The sequence below is a fragment of the Haliotis cracherodii genome, unplaced genomic scaffold (assembly GCF_022045235.1).
Source record: "Haliotis cracherodii isolate W230 unplaced genomic scaffold, xgHalCrac1.p SCAF_2, whole genome shotgun sequence".
Lineage (NCBI taxonomy): Eukaryota > Metazoa > Mollusca > Gastropoda > Lepetellida > Haliotidae > Haliotis > Haliotis cracherodii.
In genome coordinates, this window is record NW_027266275.1 from 50,664,734 (window position 1) to 50,687,294 (window position 22,561).

Consider the following 22,561-nt stretch of genomic DNA (forward strand, 5'->3'; position numbering starts at 1 on the left):
AATTTGACAACTGTTCTTTCTGTAAAATGTGTCCATTTCAGTGACCAGATGTTGGTCTGGAGTGATTCATATGACTCGACAACTTGATCCCTCGACACCACGAAAAGCTTAATTTTCCTGCAATATCTAAGGGTTCTGTTTGCACAACATGTAGTATGGTAGATTGATGGAACTGACCTCATCGTGCGTTGGTCGCTGATTCCCAAGTAAAGCAGGAGACCATTCTCCAGCCTGGTCCCTATCGAAACCATACGAAATGAGCTTCAGGTCGCCCTCTCATCCCAAAGGCAACTCTACAGAAACCTGGTAATGATTATTGGGACTGACCATTTCATATTCGGGGGAGATGGTGATGGTGGTGGGTGGTGGGTGGTGTGTGTGAACATCCCGTGATCTGAGAACATCCCATTACGGATAACTTGTTTGATAGGCATTACTTAGAAGTTGACGGATGACAAAAACTGTGTCTATCTTGTCATCCCATTACGGGTCACGTCAGAACGACCTTTCAACCGACCGATCGCGTCACTTACCGGATCATGAAAGGGACAGTCGGAATGTGTTTTCTAATCATGCAACCTCGAAAACGTTAACCCTGGGTATTCCTAACGACAGTTACGACCCGTACGACTGATTCCGTCAAAATTATCGTCTGTCTCTCGCTTCCGTGGGGTAAACATTTGAACGGAGGAGGCGTTGCACAGTACGTGGGAAGCACTGCCATGCAATCTCAACCATATATTAGACATTCGGGAAGGTTCGTTTGTTCAGTTTTCAAAAGTTTAATCGAGAACTGTGTCAACATATTTTTCAAACGTAGTCTGAAGTGGAAGTTGCCAGGTTGAAACGAGTGCCGTAAAGCTCGAGGAAGCTGCTTTCTAATTGGCTGATGTCGACTTCTTGTTCGCCATTTCAGTGGTCGGTCAAAGTTCGCGAAAGGTCGTTCTGACGTGACCTACGGGATGTCCTCAGATCTTTGTTTAGCGGCAGAGAGAACTTAGAACTGGTTTTAATGAGATTGACTACAACCCATCTGGGTTTTTTTAAGTTATGCTCCGGTTATGATAGTAACCGGTATTTGGGTTAAGTCCCAACTTGTCATATAGCTGCAATACAATATTGCCGAGTGCAACGTTAAACAACAAACAACTTAATCCGATGTCACTCATAAATATTACAATCAAGACCCACGCCCCAATGTATAACTTTTGTCAAATTACAAATGTACTCCTGGAGGCAAGATCACAGATCTCGTTATATTAATTAGAACTTAAAACTTTAAGGTGTTTAGGGTACAGTTAAATTAGTATATATAAAGCTTGGGGTGTGTAGATACTGTCAGGTAATACCACGGAAAACGGGTTAGATTCAGGGTAGCTTGACTATGTGGCTGATAGCTGGGGTGTTTATTGGTATAATAATAGGGAGGTCAGGTTAACTTGGGTAATATGGGTCAGTGTAAATTTTAAATAGCGGGACAGGGTAGCAACCACTTCCAAAAACAACAACATATGACTAAAGTATAAACAGTTCCACTCGGCGAAATGTAAATCTGAGTATTGACGCATTTTTGTATGTAATGACACCTAACTAACTGTAGTTGCTGATTGCATAGTGTAGTGTCACGGAACTAGCCGGCCATCCTTATAATAACGGCAGCGGTAGAAATTGGCACTAGTCCTGGAGCTCTTGTCAAACTGCCCAATAGTTAAGGTATAATAACGACTAGTAGCAATTTGCCATTTTAAAGAGTTTTGTTATATGTTATCATTATAAGGACCAGTGGACTAAAAATTTGTATATTTACCACTGATAACGTAAGGAGGAAGGAAGTACCTCCCATACCGTGTAAAGGGGCTCTCACACTTTGCCGGGTTGCGTCCGAGTATGGACTAGAGCTGACTCGGGAGTACTCGTATGGAGCTCGTAGCGAGGTCGAACTGAACTCGGGATACCTCGTGCTGATCTTCGAGAGTTTTGGAACTGCTCAAAACACTCGGGCCGCCAGCCAACTAACAAAATCCTAACACACTCGTCCTACTCGTAGTCCCTCGTGGTGCTCGTACAGACCTCGTATGAGGATCGTCTGCAAAATATATTGCCGAGTTGCTAATACGAGCCTCCATGTCAAATCATGTGACAAATTCCCGCCGAATTATTTGGCAGCTCGTAGCCACCTCGTCCCAAATTTGTAAAGCCCGTATGAGATCGTTGTGCTCGTATGCAACTTGTAATAGACGCCAAGGTGTGAGAATCAACACTGTAAATCGAGTGTGGACCAGACAATCCAGTGATTGACTGGAGCACCGATGCACGCAATTGGTATACAATGACATGCATCAACCAAGTCAGCGAGCCTGACAACGTGATCCTATTAGTCGCCTCTTACTGTTAAAAGCTGACCATGCTTGTAAGCATGGGTTGCTGAAAACCTATTCTATCCCGGATCTTAAAGGGGTGTATTAATATTGTTATATTTGTTGGTTTGTTGTTAAACGCTGCACTCAGCAATATTCCAGCTATATGACCGTAAAAGAGTCTTGACCAGACAATCCAGTGATTCTTATCATGAGCATCGATCCACGCAATTGAGATCGATGACATGCACAAAGTCAGCGAGCCTGACCACCCCATCCCGTCAGTCGCCTCCTACAGCAAGCATGGGTTGCTGAAGACCTATTCTACCCCCAATATTTAGTGTTAGTAACAGTGTCGTTAGCTTAGAATATTAGAACTGTAGCATACTGATAGCAGTATTGTATTGGTATCAGTTGGTTGGTTCAGATCTTAAGGGAGGGAATAAAATATTTCTGAAAAAAAACAACTGACTAGTGTGTGACATGTGTCCTTGACCTTTCATGTCATTTCTTGGGTTATGAACAGGCATGCATATTGGTTCTGATTGATGGAAATTTTCAATCAATGCATGCCAGGGCAGAATGGGGCCCATAAATTTTAATGGGCTACTTTGCCGTCATCCTGATCATCTTTGCTCATGTAGACAGATTTGTCTTCCCAGATTCACTCCATATAATCAAATTCAAACAACTCCGAAAATTTAGCTTCCATGAATTTATTTCCAGAGGAAATACAGGAGAAGAATGACTTGCTTAGATTTTCCTTTCCAGCTCCTTCTTGAGCGGGCCCTGAAACAAAGTTCAATGTTGTCAATGGCTAAACACAAATCAGATTACCATCTTAAACCTCGTAAATTCTGACCTACATCACATCAGAACAGTTCTAGAGGAAATGCAAACAAATATATGACAAATTTTTTTAACAATGAAAATTAACTTAAAGCAGTCTAAACACCTCCAGTATGCAGTTCATATACATGTTGCACATTTGACCCAACTAGGGTTCCAGGCAAGGTGCAATGTCCAATTCTGAAATATGTGGACAAGCGTGTTCTAAAGCTTCAGGACAAATATTCATTCTCTTACCATGAAGTTCCTTCTCTCGTCCTGGGTCTGGAAACGTCCATGGCCCCACTTGCTGGCGGTGTCCACAAACTTGAGGGTAATCTTCTCCATGAAGCGCTTCTTGAAATGGGTGATCAGGGACTGAAATAAAATTATATTTACAGACTTTAATTGAAGTTTATTGTAAGACCGATGCCCGATGTACTTCTAAACATTCAAGTTGGTTATGGTTTACTATATAATACAGCATCAGAAGGAAGGCAACATGGTTAGTTCCACACAAAGTTCAGGTACCCCTGGCAGGGGGCACAGATTCCATGTATTCATCACATGCTGGGTTCTCACACCAAGCTTGGAGGAGGCAGTATCATGCAGCTAAAAGCTCATTTTTCACAAATGAAACAGCAACTGGAGGGAACAGCAAAACTCAACTCAATGGGATGCTCAATTAGCATTACAAATATTTATCCAATTTACAGGACTGAAGTGACCCCAAGCACAGTATTGCTATTTTAATTCTCGAATTAACGCATGTAAATGAAACTTTGAACAAACATGCAACAATGTACTTACTTTTCGCAGAGTGAGCGGCCTCTTCTTGGGTCCAACACAGCATCCCTTGATCATCACGAAGTCATTCCTTACTTCACCATAGTGAGGGAAGCCACCCATTGGTGTAATGGTCTTCTCAGTGGGATCAAAGTCAGTAGCAGCATTATTCTTAATAACCTTGCCATCCTTGGTGTGGATGCCTGCACCCAGGCGGTAGATCTTCTTGTTCCTCTCAGTACGGTGGTGATAGCCCTTCTGACCGGCCCTTGCCACAGTGTACTGAACTCTGCTGGGATGCCACGCTCCAATACAGGCCACCTTCCTCAGACCCTTGTGAGTCTTCCTGGGCAGTTTCTTACAGTGCCAACGGGAAGTCACACCTATGAGCAAATCGATTCATTATAAACATGGCAAGTACTCTGGCATGAATAAAATTAAAACATGTATAAGAATGTATAAAACAGGCTAGTATATGCATCCAACTATAACCTACCCTTCACTCCTCTACCCTTGGTGACGCCGATGATGTCAATGACCTCATCCTGTTCGAACACAGCACTGACAGGAACAGGCTTCTCCAGGTGTTCACGGGCCCAGTCAACTTTGTCGGCAATACTGCCTCCATTTAGCTGAATCTCCATCAAATGAGCCTTCTTCTGGCGTTTTCGGAGCAGCTTAGTCTGTAACAAATACAGAAACTAATGAACATTCAGAGAGGCACATTACTTGTGAAAGTGAACTGACCAATGCATGCATGACCGGAAATACATACATAAACCGTACAGACATTAGTTTAACAAGCCAGAAAGGTTTTGGTATCACTAAGGAGTTTCATTAAAAACGGTAAACAAGGAAGTAATGACATCGATCTGGACCATCCAGGTTGAGCGAGTTATATATGTTACAATGTTTCAGTCCAAGATGATTTGATTAACAATAGGTGAGTGGAAAATATCATGCACAGTAACTTCTGGATGTCATTTGTCAATCAGTTTTAAAATAACATCTGATGTCATATCTACATCAACCTCATAGATCACACAACAAATCTAGTAAAATCCATGTTTTCACATTGAAGGAACAAACATATCTTTTTTTTCTCAAACATTTTTCCCTTACTGGAGTTTCAAAGCTGCAAGCGGATCAACATGAAAAAGGGTCAAGGGGTTACGATCTGATTCGAACATTTATAAGTTCTGTTTTATGAATTTTATTATTTGTTTGTTGTTTAAAGCACCACTTAGCAATATTCCAGCTATATGACGGCGGTCTGTAAACAATGCGAACTCTAATTTAATTTGGTGATGAAAACTATTTGTAACCCGAGACATTTGTGCCATAACTGTTATAAACATACTTAGTACAGGGAAATCTTAATTGTTGTCCATTTACTCAACATAATTTTTATTAAAAAATATATTGCTTATAAAAGGAATATGTATTATCACAGTTAAAGTTGGTTTTTTTCTTATCAAATCACAAATATTAACTTGGGAAAAAAAAAAGTCGTAATTACCAACATATCTATGAACAGACCCAGAGCACTGCATCTCTGCTGTTCATTAGCTAGTTGAAAATGTGTCACAAAATTGAACAAGCATGAAATACTCACATCCTTTTAAGTACCATCTTTTAACGTCTTTTTGGTATGACACGACCAGGGATCGAACCCCGGACCTTCCGCTCTACCACTACACCACGGAGGCGGTCTTGTTTCAGCATGAAGTTAGTGAAAGAAACAACTGTGTCCATGACACTTTTGGAGGAACATACACTTAAGCAATGCTGAACTTACCAACAAGGAAGGAAATTTATTCAAAACTGTAAGACGACAATATGTGCCAAGTTTGGTGAAGAAATATGGTACGGCTTTCAAGATCTGCTCCGGAAACGAGGACGACAGCCATTTTCAATCTAAATCAAAGTCGTTGCCAGGGAAACTCAAAAAATAATTTTTAATATCCCCAACTATCAAAAGGCACAAGTTGACCACTAGACCTATCTATGTGCCAAGTTTGGTGAAGAAATATGGTTCGTTTTTCAAAATCTGCTCCGGAAACGAAATGTGACGGACAGACAGCACCCATTCCTATATCCCCCTTCCACTTCGTGGCGCGGGATAAAAACGTATACTGGCTCATAATTCCAAAGTAAGCTTTACCTGGGTGTGTGCAATGACACGGATGATGGTGCAATATTTCTTCAGCTTGCCGAAGTCCCGGTCAATTTCCTTTTTGCCAGCTTCATCCTGCCACTTCTTGTTGCTCTTGGTGAATGCCTTCTTCTTGGATCGAGACCTAATGAAATCATCCAGTATATCTCATCATGAACTGAGTCCATGAGCGGAGAAGGATAGGTAAATGCTCATCAGTTTGAACTGAGAGGAGCAAAGAGTTGTCGAACAGGCTGGACCCTGTAAAAGTTCTCACAAAAACAGCTGTTCTGTTTGTTAACATTCAAAACATGTTGATAATTACAGACAAGCTCAGGCCTTTCCTTATCACACTGCTTATATTGACAATTTAGGTTACCCATATAAATGTGTTTTAAGTAGAGTGATTGAATGTTACTCAAGCTCAACACTCCACTTGCAATATGCCACTATATCAATGCATCATGTAAATAATTGAGTCGGATTCAGCTAGTAACTGAAAGCATGAGCAGTGATCTTAATAACACACTATCAACATCACAGCCTAACCAGCTAATCTCCAGCTTTTACAAGAATATGGTACTTTGGGATTATTCTACCAAGAATCAACTTTGAGGATAATGCATCATATTACTTAACAATTGTTAACTTTGCACGAGTAATTACCAGTTCTTGTAGAATCGGCGTCTGCACTCCTCACTGAGGTGTTCAGCCCAGATAGTCTTCAGGGTTCTCAGTCCATGGGGCGTTTCAATGTATCCTGTGACACCAGCAATAACCATTGGTGGTGCCTCAAGGATGGTTACAGCCTCCACAACTTCCTTCTTATTGGTTTCTGATGAGAGAAATAACATGACTAGCTACAGCCTGCAAGAGTGGGGCAGTAGATACATGTCAAACTATTTCAATGGCTTTTTTCATTACATGTTCTGTAGTGAAGGAATAAACATGAGGGAAGTAAACTATTCAACTTCTATTCAACAATGTTTCCCTTGGCAGAAGAACAAAATGTACTAAATCAACTAAAAACAAAATAATTCAAATCCCGTAATTTGTTTCATTTGCCATTCTGTTATGGGCGTAAAACATCTCACTTACTGGAACCGGGTCTGTCGACCTCGCGGACAATGTGGGTCATGCCAGCCTTATACGTCAAAAAGGTTGTCAGGTGAACAGGTTTGCTCTTGTCATCCTTAGGGAAGGACTTGACTTTGCCACGTTGTCTACTACTTCTCTTCTTGGGCAAAAAGCCCTTTGAACCGTGACGTGGTGCCGAGAACTTACGATGCGACTGAAACGGTGATATTCCATGTTATAACACTTAATCAGACAAAAATATGTACTTCAAATGTCGCTTTACTATTTAGATTGATTATGTTTTCAGTAAATAAGTATATCTGTTATGTCTATGAATACGATTGGCATCGATATGTTGGGAGCTCGTTCTAATGCATCCTACCATGCTGGCAGCCACAAATGGAAAAGGACGATCAACAACGAGGTTCTTCCGGTTTACGACTACTGTCGTTTTCGCTTAAGTAATTTTAAAAGGTTTATTACATATGATAACTGTGGGATACGTCCTATTTTGCCTTATACATTGACAAAAATGTGTATATTACATTGCAAGTTGTCTTTGGAAAGATAAAATTTCAGCTTGCCGTAAACCAACTTCAACATTTGTCCTTAACCTTCAAGTTCAGCGAGAGAGCTCGCGTTCAGCTGCAACTGTTCTGTGATTCAGAGAAGAAAATGTCAGACGACAACACCCCTTCCTTCGCAAAAATTGCAATGGGTGTATTCAAGGTTATTGATGCCCCAGTGACGCTTTTCAGAGGTATACTATTTTCTGTTTAGTAGATCGAGCTGGTGGCAATTTCTGCGTAAAGACCCCCTGTTTTCGCACACTCACACACACACACACACACACCACACAGCAAATGTATATACCACGGATTGATTATACTAATGAAAGGGCATCGTGACTATAAGTGGCCTCGTGACTATATGCACCGATATCCTCTGGCGAAAACATCTACTGATCTTCAAGCGAAAATGGCACTTCATATTTTGATAACGATAAGAATGATTTCTGTAGTAGGCTTAGGATACTGTATACATTCATTGGTGATGTTCAGTTATTCTTTATTTCTACCGTATTTGTCATTGTCCAGTGTCACATACTCGGTGGGTCCACTGGTCACAGTTGTCACAGGATACACCATATTGATATCCTGTCATGCATCTTAAATACAGTGTCCCATGATGAAGATCCTGGGTAGAACAGGGCTTCGGCAATCCATGCTTCATGTAAAAAAGCGACTATGTTTGTCATAAGAGGCGACTAACGGGATCGGGTCGTCAGGCTCGATTACTTGGTTGATGCATGTCATCGAATCCCAATTGCATGGATCGATGCTCATTATGTCAATCACTGGATTGTCTGGTCCCGACTTGATTATTTACAGACCGTCGTCATATACCTGAAATATTGCTCATTGCGGCATTAAACAAAAACCAAACAAATAGTTGTTATGATGTTTGTTTCCCTGAATTTGCTGAAGGGATTCTATGTGTTTGGGGTGGGTGGGGCAGAAGATAAACATGTTTTTATTGCAAATGTCGCCGCATCCGTAAACCAGGAAATAACAAAAAATTTGCCTCATTTTTAACATGAAAACTTTCAACCTAGAGATACTTCCAGACTTCCGGATGAAGTCAATCGCGTTACTACATACAATTCTTCGACTCAGCAACTTCATGTTCAGTGTAGATCTACAGGACCAATATTTACACGTCCCTTTTCATCGGGAGCTTTCTCCGTTTTTCCTCGTTTTCCTCAACCAAGACTACCAATGGAAGGTGCTCGCATTTGGAACTTCTCAGGCCCTATGACTATTTAACCATCTCCCCAAGCCCATCGTCATTATTCCTACATGTTCAAGGCATCATCTTCGATTCATACATTGAGGACTGCCTTCAGGCCATCGAAGATCGAGGCATTCTCCTCCTACATCTCAACTTAACGCAACTTCTTCATCAACTTGCTGGCTTGTCACGGCCAAAAAGTCTGAATCAAAACCCACTCATTGATGCAGGATGTTCGTACCCCAAGATTATTGGGTGAAGATTCAACACCTTTGGCGCTCAGACAGTCACTCTCCCTATGTCATTGGCAACAACTTCTTGTCAGCACAGGTTCTCACCAGGAGAGGACAACTCCACCTCCAACTAATTCAGTGTTTTAACAAACCCTACCATCAGAACAACGATTGTGAGGTTCTAATTTTCTTGCCGAATGTCCATCTCTAATGGTGGCTGGTACCGTTGAACATCTGCGAAGGAGTCTTCTTGTGGCCGTTTAGCTTGTCTCTTCATCGACGCCTCGATCATGGTTTGGGTTTCAGGAAGCTCATTGTCAGGATCCACAAGCTACGTATCTTGCTGCAGTCAATTCTGTCATCGTTACTACAGTGGGTGCAAAGGTGTCTATGGTTGCGGAACTGCAATCCTTAATTACAAGGTGATGGACCAGTCATCTCAGTTCTGACGATCGATCTGGGATCTTAATGTCATACTTTGACATCTAACTTCGGCTGATTACAAGCCACTTGCTGAGAAGGAGTTAGAACATATCTTTCTTCAGAGTTCGCTTTAAACATGCTCTTCATCATGTTCATGGCAAAGTTTTCCTTGGCTTTCATTGCCAAAAATCAGCTTCTCTGACACCCAGATCGGTTATTTACTTTTGTTTGTTTGTTTGTTGTATAATGCTGCAGTCAGCAATATTCCAGCTATATGATGGCAGTCCGTCAATAAGTGAGTCTGGACCTGAAAATCCAGTGATTGACATCAAGAGCATCCATCTATGCAATTGGGATATGATGACATGCATCAACCAAGTCAAAGAGCCTGACCACCCGATTATGTTAGTCACCTCTAACGACAAGTTTAGTCACCTGTTATGAGAAGCATGGGTTGCTGAAGACCTATTCTACCTCGATCTTCACAGGTGCTATCCCACCTTTGACATCCATCTTGAATCCTAAGATCTTCAAGTCATATCCTTGTGTCCCGCATATGCGCTTCGGATCTTGATGTGGCGAAACCTCTTTGGCATTCCGATAAGAGACTGTTTTTCCAGTTTTCTGCAACAGTAGTTTTCCGTACCACGATTTTGTTTTGTATTCAGGCAGTTATCCTTCTTATGCTCCGGTCGCTTGCAACCCTCATGAAACTTGCGCTGTTGCCTCTACAAAGGAACAAGTTTCTTATGTTGTTCAGACTTGTTCCCGATTTCATGTGTTTCATTTGTACACATATCCGGGTCAAATAACTTTTTGACGGGTCTTTTTCTTCCATATCCACGAGTTTTGTCTTTATGACACTAGACAGTGGTACTTAATACTGTTCTGTAACAGTATTAAGCTGCATAGCACCAGCTTCCTTGTGACCATGGATATAGTAGGTGTGTTCGGGTGGATGATTGTTTTAGAAGCTGGAAACATTTGTTCAGGCACGTTTCCACTTAAGATCGAAAGAAGAATGAGAAATGCATAGTGTGAGATAGGATAAGTATATAATTATACAATTTATTGTACAATTTACAAGTTCATGCAAGAGGATCTGTCGTTAATTGGATTTGTCATTAAGTAAGCGGGACAACCATGATGTGAACTACTTCAGACCATCATCTTCATGCTCTGTAGCACAACTGGAATACTGTTCAATGCTCCGTTGAACCCAACTCACTCATTCATTCTGAGGCACAGATATCAGAAATCTTACTAACAGAATTTAGCAATATTAAGGATCAGGATTCATGTGCCCGCATTAATAATTGTAATCCAAGTTTCTTTTGCTTGAACCGTGTATGTACCAGATAAGCTAGATTGAGTGCTGTGGCACTACTGTAATTTGAATGATTAATTGTCTTACCGAGAACTATGTTTCTTTCAGAGAAGTTTGTGTTACCAAACCAAGAAAAGGGCACACACAAATGGTACCACAGGCGATACCGACGTATTCCTTCGTTTGATGAGTGTGAGGTGGATGAGCCTATCTGCATGTATGAAGCTGAGGAACAGTATCGCCGAGACAAGTAGGTTAACCTCTTCATTGACATAATTGACAGATTTTCCATTCAATTAAATGCAATGAATGTTGTCCATTATCTTGTGTATCAATACGATCATAATGATCTTGCCGAATCGGTGGAATTGCTTGCTGTTTTCTTTCAGTATGCTCAGTTCTTGTCATTATTCTGATGTTTGGTTCAACATATACGTTCGGTTTGTTTGCGATAATTAAAATCATATAGATGGAATATTGCTGAGTGCGGCGAGAAACAACATACAAACAACATGTTATTTGTGTTATTTTAAATGTAGACTTTTATTTTACCCTTGCACTTCAACCATGCTCCTAAATTCTCTCAAAATGAAACCAATTGAGCACTGAAGCTCAAAGCTGACATACTGAAAAAGCTTTTTTCCCGCCAATTTCAGTCATTTATTTTTAAATTGATATGACATGTGGAATTTGTTTGGTTATTTGTGGGATTCAATAAATAGTTCTGCTTTTTGGGGGGCATTATTTAAATTTGACCTTGTTCAGACCATGCTCTTAATTTCTCTCAAAATGCATTTTTGCCTCTGTAAACATCTCTGAAAATATGACCCTGAGGGAGCTGAACCTAGCCACAGATGTTCTTTTGTTTGATGTAGTGCTTTGTTCAATTCATTAAAGTACCGTATATCGCTGTGTATAAGGCGAGTTTTTCGTACCTAAAATGAGGGGGCTAAGAAGGGGGGTCGTCTTATACACGGAGTCGAAGATCTCACATTTTTTTCCACTGGCGATGTCAACCGGCGTCCGATAGCCAGCCCAGCATTTGACAATAAAACTTCGCATTTCATCCTAAATAACTGTTCAAATAACTATTTCCATACATAAACATGATTTGTATCTCTTTTCCTTGAATAAAGTTTAATAATTTCTGCAAATAAAGTTGAAATGACCCTCTCCTCGATGCAGATTGTCAAACCAGCTGACACGGTAAAACAATCAACATCCGTGAGTAGAGAGCCGGAAGTACCGGTAATCATTTGCATATTGCACATGTGACCTAACATGTGATAACCGGTGAAGCTGAAATCAATCCCCGCTGTTTTTACAGTTGTATTAACAAGTGTTGGAGACGGTATGTACAAGTGATTGTGGAATAAACACGCTGAATGTGAAGCAAACATAAGCCTAGTAAGTTACAACATAGTTAATTGGCGATTAAATTACTCACCATTGTCTCTTATATGTTATTACTTCATAAATGAATTTTATTTTACGGGCACCAATTTAGTGTCGTACCGTGTAAACACAAAATGGCGACGTGTGCCGGAGTTACACACGCGACCAATCATTGTAGAAAAAAAACCAACACAATATAAACATATTTTTATTGCATATATAAGGTTTGTGTGCGCACTTGATTTTCACGGCAGAACTAATGGGCATGGCCTCAGCCCTCCATAATCAAGAATCCAAAAAACACAAAAAAATCCTAATACTTACCGACTCCCTAAGTGGACTGCAAGCCCTCCAAAACAAAAACCGACCTAAATTAATAAATCAAATACTTAAAAGCTCCAACGACCTAACTAAGGCAGGCAAACAAATAACCTTCTTGTTGATACCCGCCCACGTAGGAATATACGGTAATGAAAACGCCGATAAAGCAGCTAAACTATCCCTCAAAATCCCTGAAATAAGCTTAAACTTACCCATCTCAAAATCAGAAATTAAAAGTGTAAACAAGCAAAAAATCACAAAAAAATGGCATAACCTATATCTAAACTCAAATAGCCAAATCAAAAAAGTGCTCAGCAAACCACTAACCAAACCAAAAATTCTCCATCCATCCAAAAAAATCGACAGAGGAATCACTAAACTCCAAACAGGACACACCAACCTAAATAACCACCTAAATTTTTTTAAAAACACACTACAGGTAACTGCCCACACTGCAAAAAACCAGAAACCCCAGAACACGCACTCATCCACTGCACACACTACCTAACACATCGAACCGCATTACAAACCACCCTCAATCTAAACAAGGCTCTAACTCTAGAAGCAATACTAAACCCACAAAATAAACTAGAAAACTTCAAGGCCTTAGGCGTATTCTTAATAAAAACGGAACTAATAAAACGCATCTAAAAACACAATAACCTACCAAATCAAAATCACATAAACAAACAAACATCCACCATACCCAGCTCCCTTAGTTCCCCTCCCCAATCCCATCGGCATCTATTCCAAATCTCAAAATTCCCAAATTCTATATAAGCAACCCCTAAAACCCCCCTCTTGGGTTGCACAGACCACTTTCGCCCCTTTCGGAAACACATTAAATGGCCTGACGGCCCGTGTGCGAAATACGCATCAGTCGGAAAGCGCACGTTAAATCTCCAAAGTAACTAACTAACTAATTTGTGATGTCCGTGTGCGAAATACGCTACAGTCGGCAAGAGCACGTTAAATCTTCTACCGGTATATCAGTCAGACTTGTGATGTGTTTCATTCCAGGTCGCCTTATACACGGAGTATAGGATTTTGGGTTGATTTTTAAGGCGTGTACAGGGGGGGCGTCTTATACACAGCGATATACGGTATAGTGTCCTCAGCATTCATGCAGAACCTACATGAAGATCAAGTCTTTGAAAGGCATTTAGTAGTGATACACGTAAGGAGGTTAATCTATGGATGTAACTACTTTATTATGAGGAACACAACATTTCGGTGTATATACTTACCGGTACTCCTTCATTAGGTGAAAAAAATTATGAAGGAGCAATTATATACTCCGTAATGTATTGTTCCTCATAATAAAGAAGTTGACATCCATAAATTTTCTTCCTTATATTTGAATATCAATGCTGAAAGCAACTTTTGTTCTGTGCCTGAGGACTACATGTCCAGGTGAGCAGCAGGTGAAGGGGCGCTGTGTTTGAGTTCTTGCTGGATTGGAGATTGGTAGTTCTGATAGCAAGTTTGACGTATTTCTTATTCTGACAACTGTTTAGTGTGAAATAATAGTAAAGTTAGCAATGCACAAGCTTGACTAGTACTTCTAACGTAATGGTTTATGGTGAATGTGGTCGCATGCCCTTGTATATATATCACTACTTAAAAATCATAAGATACTGGTTAAAATTACCAAAAAAATGCCAGTAAGTAGATTGCCCAAAAAATGTTATAATATGATGCTGTTGTATGAAAAGAATGGAGATCAAATTTGGGCATACAATGTTAAATGTCTACTGTATAAAGGTGGGTATGCTTACATCTGGGAATACCAATGTTTCTTAGAGAATAATGCCATGTTCATATCGCATTTTGACATGTACTTTCAAACATGGAGATCTACTGTAGATGTTTCTTGCAAATGCGAATATTATAGATATTTTAAAATGCAAATATGTGCAGACAAATATTTAACTGATGTAAATATAAGAAAATGCAGAATATCATTAACAATTTAGATGCAGCTCACACAGGTTAATGGTTGAAGTTGGCAGGCACAACAAAATACCCAAATGTTTAAGATTATGTAAACAATGTTCTTTAAGTGTTGTTGAAGATGAATTTCATTTTCTACTTGTATGTTGTAGATATGATAATTTAAGGAGAAAATATATTGAACAGAAATACTATGTACATCCAAATAAATACAAGTTTATCTCTTTAATATCACATGTGAGCAAATCGGCTATACAAAATCTCTCTCTCTCTTTATATATATCATGCCATGTTATTAAGAAATGAATCCTTGTAACATTTCTAACCGCTTCCACATTGTCATGTATTCTGTACTATGGGCCTGTGGCCTTACAGTTATATATGAATGAACTGATTGCTGACAATATACAGTTTCCTTGCCTTCATCTGTGACACTATCAAGTACATGATGAATTGTTTGCAGACTTGTTGACAACCAGATTCTGAAGATCCTGCGACAGAGGAAGATAGAGTGTTTGGCCTGGGAGGGTCCTGATGCCTCCAGGAAATGCAAGAAAGTGACCGAGGACTATGAAACCTCAGCCACCAACTGGTTCATCAAATGTAAGTAAACAACATATACAATGGGCAAGTGTTTTAATTAAGAAAACACTTGTGACTCTGAACAGTAACCAAAACCAAATATGCAAAATGTTTCAAACAATATCACTCTTTTATGGGAGGCAAAATAGAGTCCTATATGCATACAAATTGAGAATAGACATAAATAATTTATGTTGCTGGTCCTGTTGGACAAGTATGGCTGTTTAGATCATTATATTTATCAAGATTGGACAGTGTATGTTGATGTTGATTATATGTTTATTACAAGGGCATTATTCAGTGATACTACTATGTATATTTTTTACGTTACTCCTTAGTGCATATACTGCTTACCTTACGGCAAATAAAGACAGCGCCTCCCAATGGTCCTGGGTGAAGAAAAATGTTTCCATCTTCGGTCTACTTTTTGCAGGACCCATCGCTGCTGTCATGTGACAGATTGTGATGTCACAACCAATTCACAACTTCAGTATTGCACCATTCTCTAAATTTCAGGCGTCCCTTGCTTCCATTGTGATGGTCCCAGCAACGCCGGCGTATGTGTCTTACGACGCTTCTTCATGCAGTTCATATGGCAGCAGTCTTTGGCACGTCAGAAGCGCCAGTATCTGGTCGCAGCCCACATCTATACCAGTGCATCCTACGCTTAAGGGTATGGTCAGGGTGCTGGATGAAGACTTTTCCAAGTTGACACTTGCACTGTCGTTCAAGGCACCAATGTTCAGGACAGATGATTTCATTATCTAAGATTTCACTGTAACAGACCAGGCTCACGCTTTGGATGAGAACTTGCAGAGGATGACTGGATCCCAGTCACCAGATTTGCCTTTATTGAGACTGAACCATCGCCCGCACTAGAGTCTTCTACACGTGCAAGGGAGCAGGACTTAACCAGATTGGTCTAGATCATTTCCAGACTGTGGTTTGTCAGCAAAATCGCCAAATCGACCACATGAGAAATGGATGCCTAGCACTCTCCAATTGGGATTCTGAGTTTAAATATCAATGTACCGTGCTATGGCTACCGTCTAAACATAGAGGTAGATCCACCGTTGACCACAGCTACTCCACCTTGGTATTATCCAAGGAAGCAACATCTGCTACTAAAATCCAAAATAGACATCTTGTTGAAGAAAAGAGCTGTAGAGATTGTACATGCCCCAGCATTAACACCAGACTTTTACTCTACCATCTTTCTGGTACCCTAAAAGGACAATCTTTCCTTGTTCAACGAGCGCTACCTGGATTGTCCACCTTACTTCCACCTCACAAACTTGAGACTGCTCAGGGACCAGCATCAACCCTTTCGATTCCTGATCAGTCTTGACTTGCAGGATGCGTACCTGCATGTACCTGTCCATCCCGACTGCTGGTTCCCCAGGTTCAAGTTAAATGGGGTCCACTACCAATGGGCAGTCCTGCCATTTGCAATTTGAGTGACCCAGTGACTATTTACACAATTAACCAAGCCAATATCTGCTTTCTTCACCTGAGGAAATCCGGTTCGAGTTGTACACAGACAATTGTCTTGTGCGTCAACCGAAAACGTCCACATTGGTGCTCCATCAGGATTTCACTATGTCAATTGGGATGACAACGAGGCAAAGTCGTAGTTAACTCCCTCTTACTGGCTCCAGTTCGCAGGAGGCCTGTTTCAGACAGTTCAGGACTTAATTCCAATACCAAGGGACAGATTGCTCAAGATCTTACACCACCTGTCATCTGCCCTGTGTCAATCACGCAGACTTCACCATTGATAAGTGTTGCTGGGACTACTTGCTTCAGCCCAGGATTTGACAAGCAGAGGCCGCCTACATATGCGCCCAATACAACAGTTCTGGATCTGTACACCTGCTATCATTCTACATTCCCATCAAAGGACTCATCTCAACAGGTGAATTCAAAGATTTAAAAAGGCGTCTCCTTATCCTGATCTACACCTGTTTGTAGATGCCTTAGGGGTGGGGTGCTCATCTACAGGGTCAGACAGCCTCAGGTTTTTATCAATCTGTGATATCATGCTAATGTTTTACTGTCCTTTGTGACAGGTATTTAGCTTTCAATTTGTTTCCGTCACTCTATGGCTGAGATACTGCCGATGTGACGTTAAATTTTAACTCACTCACTCACACAACTTGCAGTCTCCACCAACAACAGCACGGTGGTGAGGTGCCTCTGCAAACAAGGGACAACACACTCTCACTCCCTTCTGCAACAGAAGTATAGGTTCTTTCATCTAGTGGATCGTCTGAGACTACAATTCATAGTCCAGCACATCCCCAGATGTCAGACAGGGTGTCTCCCACGGAGTGGAAACTCCACTCAGAGGCATTCCAACTGGTGCTTCAGTGCTTTGGTCAACCACCAACTTATGATGTATGTCTCATCGCTCCCAGATCCACAGGCTTGGGCAGTAGATACATTCAGCATCCTCTGGGTAGGGCTAAAAGCATACGCTTTTCAGCCTACTTCCCAGGGTGATACAAAGCTACCAAGAGCCTTGCTCTGATTTCCGTTATGTCTGGTGGCCAGTGAGGGGGAGCTTCATCGACCTAAAAAACCTTGCAGAAGAAGATCCACTACTCCTCCCAGAGTGGTTGAACTCGCTCATCCACCCTCACAGCAAACTACCTCACCCAAAGCCAAGCAGATTTCTTCTGCACGCTTGGTTCATCTTATAAGGCATAGAATGAAAACAGCTTGCCCAAACACAACGCAGAAGTAGGTCACCGATGGGGGGGCTTCAATCTAGGGATTTGAGGACAAGATCCACTTAACCCTGCCTCCGGCGCCTATAATTTTGGAACTTCCCAAACTTCTTGACGACTCTGAAGGCTCCATTTACAGCGTTCTAATCAGTTTTGCAATCTGATAGGCCGAATTATTTTGGAGTCCTGAACTTGCAACATTCTGGAATGAATGTCTTCACAGATGCTGTCTCACTCAATCACTCCTTACAAGATAATCAAGGCTCTAGGAATTAGGGATTTCCATCACGATGAACAGCTTCAAAAATTCCATTCTCCAGAGTGGGATCTTAATATGACATTATTTTATCTCATTTCCAATACTTACGAACTTCTGCAGTCTACTCTGTCTAATACAAAAAACAGTGTTTCTGTCGGCATTAGCAATGGAAGCAAGAATCCGTGATATTCACACACTTGTCGTCACACCTTTGACTGTGGCGACAATGGCTCAAGTGTATTTTGGCCTAATGTGTGATTTTGTGGCATAGAATTGATGACCTGGGCACCCTTAAACCTTTCAGCTTTTATTCACCCTTTCAGCTTTATTCACCCTTTCAGCTTTATTCACCCTTTCAGCCTTATTCAACCTTCCAGCTTTATTGAACCTTTCAGCTTTATTCACCCTCTCAGCTTTATTCATCCTTTCAGCTTTATTCAACCTTTCAGCTTTATTCAACCTTTCAGCTTTTATTCACCCTTTCAGCTTTTTTCACCCTTTCAGCTTTATTCACCCTTTCAGCCTTATTCAACCTTTCAGCTTTATTCAACTTTTCAGCTTTATTCACCCTTTGAGCCTTATTCAACCTTTCAGCTTTATTCAACCTTTCAGCTTTATTCACCCTTTCAGCTTTATCTATGATCTTGGGCCCTAGCGATACCAAAAACCTTGCTTTGTGTCTGCTTTGTGCACTTGTGGAAGTGATTGTTTCTGTCAATTACCCGTACAAGTTCAGCAGAGATTTCCAAGAATACGATCTCACTGTCATTATTATTGACAATTCTGGAAGCATTGCCGCCTCCTTAAGCTAATAATCCCCATGAACAATGAGTGTAAGCATCCACCCTGGCCCTTCATAAGAATGTATCTGAAGTGGATGTGACAAAACGCTGCTTTTGGTGATCTGATCTGTCTTTGCCAGAGGAGGACCATCATCCCTAAACACTGAATTGGTTGAATAATCAATCACCTACTTGTTCCTGCCTGGAACAGGGATCCGCAATGCATAAAGGTTTGGCGGATTTGCTTATGTACATTCATAAATGCTTTTGGTCTATTGCCTTGAGTCTTCCTGCTGGTGTCTTGTGTTCTGATACAACTGGGGTGTTGTTGATACAGACTAGTGAGGGCACCCGCAACAGCAAGTTATTAAGTTGACAGTCCTAGCTGTACGATTGAAGCAAGGGGATGATGAGGGGCAGATAACCCTGTGGGTGTACTTCCAGGGTGCGTTCAGGTTGATCTGTTTTCATTCTGTGGTATGGATGGTAAATATCCTGTGTTAGTAATAAACATCACAATAAATGGTTCCGAATGAAATTTGTTTTTTCATACAGTGACGTAACTACATATAGGCAAAATGACAGTCATCTTCACATATTTTGTCTACTGGTCTTTCATGGCAGTCCATTGGTCCGCCCACTAGAGCTATGTCAAAGGAAAGATACTCTAGTCTGTGAGACATCATGTTTATCTACCTGACCTGTCACAATGTTATAAACTGTAGTCAGATGTTCCACACAATGAATACATGAAACAAGGTAACATTTCAAAACTATTAAGGCCAAATCCAACTGTTTACATTGGGAAAAGACCCCATGCTGCAGAGGTCTTCAAGCACTAATGGAAGCTAATCCCACTACTATCCTCGATAAATTGTTTCACATTTGAACCTCTAGACTTGCCAAAACTTTGACAATGCCCCGCTTATATAAGACACCTATTTTCAGTATCTTAGACTATCATTTTAATGATGATGACAGTTATCCAAGTAGGTTACCCTGATCCCTGATGGTTAATTCTGACTCATTGTTTGTTTCGTAGGACCAAAAACAGTACCTGCCTGACCTTTCATATTTGCATTTTATCCATACATGACTCAGCAGATACCATATTTAAATTATCTCTCTGATGATGTTTATTCTAGGTTTTTTTAGTGTGTGATTTCCCTATATCCACTATAAAGAGTGCTGGAAAGTTATTCATAGGGCCAAGTCAGTGTATATCAACATGTATACCAAAACTTTGCTTGAATTACTTAGCAAGATCGTTTTGCAACAAGCAACTTTGTTTCACAGAATTCTGTTGCAGAATGCAAGTGTTGGGGGATACCAACTGACACGGTGATTTCCCTTCCCTCTGGTATGACTATCTCTGTTAAACGGATGGGAGAATGTTATCTCCCAAATCCTGGCAGTTGATTATTGTCTTATATCTCTGTCAGTTGTCTGTTCTTGAAGCCATTTATATATTTTATGTGTTTCTCATCTCCAACCTCAACCAGCAAGAGTGCAGGTGGGCAAATTGTTTTTTAAAAATTTGATTTTTTTTTTTTTAAAAGACCTGTTTTTCAGTAATTGTGAACTTTTTAAATGAAATTTTAAAGTTTAGAACAGTTTGTTACAGTCCTTAAATTAATTTATTATGTAGGTTAAATCACCTTGCTTTGAGTGAGTGAGTGAGGAAGTGAGTGAGATGGGTTTAACGCCGCTTTTAACAGTAGTCCAGTTATATCACGGTGTGTCAGCTTAATGTTGGAGGAAAGCCCGAAGTGATGCAGGCCTCAGACGTTTACCACTTCGGTGAAACCCACAAGCACGGGTATGGTGCTGACAAACCTAGAAACATAATCGGGGCGAACCGGGATTCGAACCCACAATCATAGGTTTCTGGCATGTCTAAGGGACGCAACTCTGCACAGCGAATTGCGGCGCCTTAGACGACTGGGCACCTTGCTTTGAAAGCGAATCTTTAATAAATATAGCTGAAGAAAGATCATGCTGATCTGTTATTTGTATGAGTATTTCTTATCACATCAGGGCATATACGTCCACAGCAGCGGGAAAATTAAGATAAGAAAACTTTATTATTTCACTTCAGAATGGAAATTCAGGGCGAGTTAGAGATGGTATACACAGAAAAAAGTATGGACAGACTTATAAGAAGGTAGACACAATTTTATGGATAGCCTAATGAGGATTCATACACTGCATTTGCTTCCAGATGGTGATATTGGTGCCAGCGCCACAGGAATTGATGCCTACATGAAACAGAAGCATCGGCTGATCTGGGAGAGACGCAAGTTGGAGAGCCAAGCATAATGTAGTGACTAGGCTGTAGACAATACAATAATTGAAATTCTAGATGCTGATCACTACCAGCTGTTACTTCATACACTCCTTGTGATCAGCAGGCATGTCATTTGTAAACCCAGAATATGAAGACGTTTGGGAGATGAATGGTGTTAGTTGGTTTTCTTTTGTACAGGTGAAATTTCCTTGAATATGAGTCCTTGAAATTAAACATTTGAAAAATGAAACAGCTTCTGTGTAATGATTTTAATATGATATGTTACCATGGATCTCAGAGTTGAATCTTCTCAACCAAGATTGTATTAAGTTGATATATTTACTAGATAAAGTAAGATCATCATGTTATCCTGCTATTTAGTTGTAGGTCCTGATTTTATACATTTTCTTGTTATTTTCTGATGACTGTTGCTGATGCTATGGTAGAATTGCAAAGTAAATTGATAAATAAAAGCTGTGTGTAAATGACTCAACTCAATGTGAATGTGGATAAAACCAAGTTTGTCATCTCTAACCAGCTATACAAATGAAATAAAATATTTTGGGAATAAGCATGTTAAATGAGACATTGTAGAAGTATATCTAAGGGGTTAAGCGCTGTCAAGGCCAAAGCAGAAATTGGTAAGTAGCAACTACCATTTTTTTGCTGGACAGTACAAATTGTGATTTCACCAAAACACATGATTTATGCAAGTTTTTAACCCTTTTAGGTGACATTTTGAACTAAATCTAACTTATGCACCAGACCATAATCTTGATAGTATTTATATACGACACTCAATAATACGTTCAGTATTGTTTTCTTTACTTAATGTTATCATCTGCCATGATAGAGGCGCTTTTAAAGCTAGGTGCTTTTCAGCCTGATAATGACATTAATATTTCAGACTAGTGCGTACATTTTCCAGATATTACACTTTGAGTATACACTTTGAATGTGGTATACCACATTACAGCAAGAATTGTTTGATATTTTGAAATGTTTTTCACATCTTAAACCTTGGCATGATGATTTCTTGAACGTTTTATGTTGTAAGAAAATGTAACAAATAATAGATTTCTTCTTCGATATATTCATTATTCTACATAATTTTTTTACTGCGTCCATTCTATACATTTGTTTGTACTGGACGCATATTTCTGCCTCATGTAAAACCTTGCTGACTCCATGTGACAAGAACCTGTTCAAGCATTCCAACATATTTTGCATTGATACATATTCTTTTGTACAATGAAGTAAATATACAATAATTAGT

At 40.3% G+C, this 22,561-nt stretch overlaps 2 protein-coding genes across 2 annotated transcripts; one reads left to right on the top strand and one right to left on the bottom strand.

Annotated features, from left to right (window-relative positions):
- Window positions 1–3,057: 3,057 nt before the first annotated feature.
- On the bottom strand, window positions 3,058–7,609 carry LOC139468179 (large ribosomal subunit protein uL3-like). The gene is made up of 8 exons (XM_071249986.1): window positions 7,586–7,609; window positions 7,225–7,417; window positions 6,793–6,961; window positions 6,136–6,271; window positions 4,468–4,654; window positions 3,996–4,354; window positions 3,444–3,563; window positions 3,058–3,146 (listed from the first exon to the last, which is right to left on the bottom strand). The coding sequence occupies exons 1-8, from the start codon at window positions 7,586–7,588 to the stop codon at window positions 3,111–3,113; spliced, it is 1,203 nt and encodes a 400-aa protein (XP_071106087.1). The 5' UTR covers window positions 7,589–7,609; the 3' UTR covers window positions 3,058–3,110.
- A 203-nt stretch (window positions 7,610–7,812) lies between these two features.
- LOC139469218 (NADH dehydrogenase [ubiquinone] 1 beta subcomplex subunit 10-like) lies at window positions 7,813–21,525 on the top strand. Its single transcript, XM_071251356.1, has 4 exons — window positions 7,813–7,963; window positions 11,086–11,227; window positions 15,110–15,249; window positions 21,220–21,525. Exons 1-4 carry the CDS (start codon window positions 7,879–7,881, stop codon window positions 21,315–21,317), a joined length of 465 nt encoding a protein of 154 aa, XP_071107457.1. The 5' UTR covers window positions 7,813–7,878; the 3' UTR covers window positions 21,318–21,525.
- The last annotated feature ends 1,036 nt before the right edge of the window (window positions 21,526–22,561 follow it).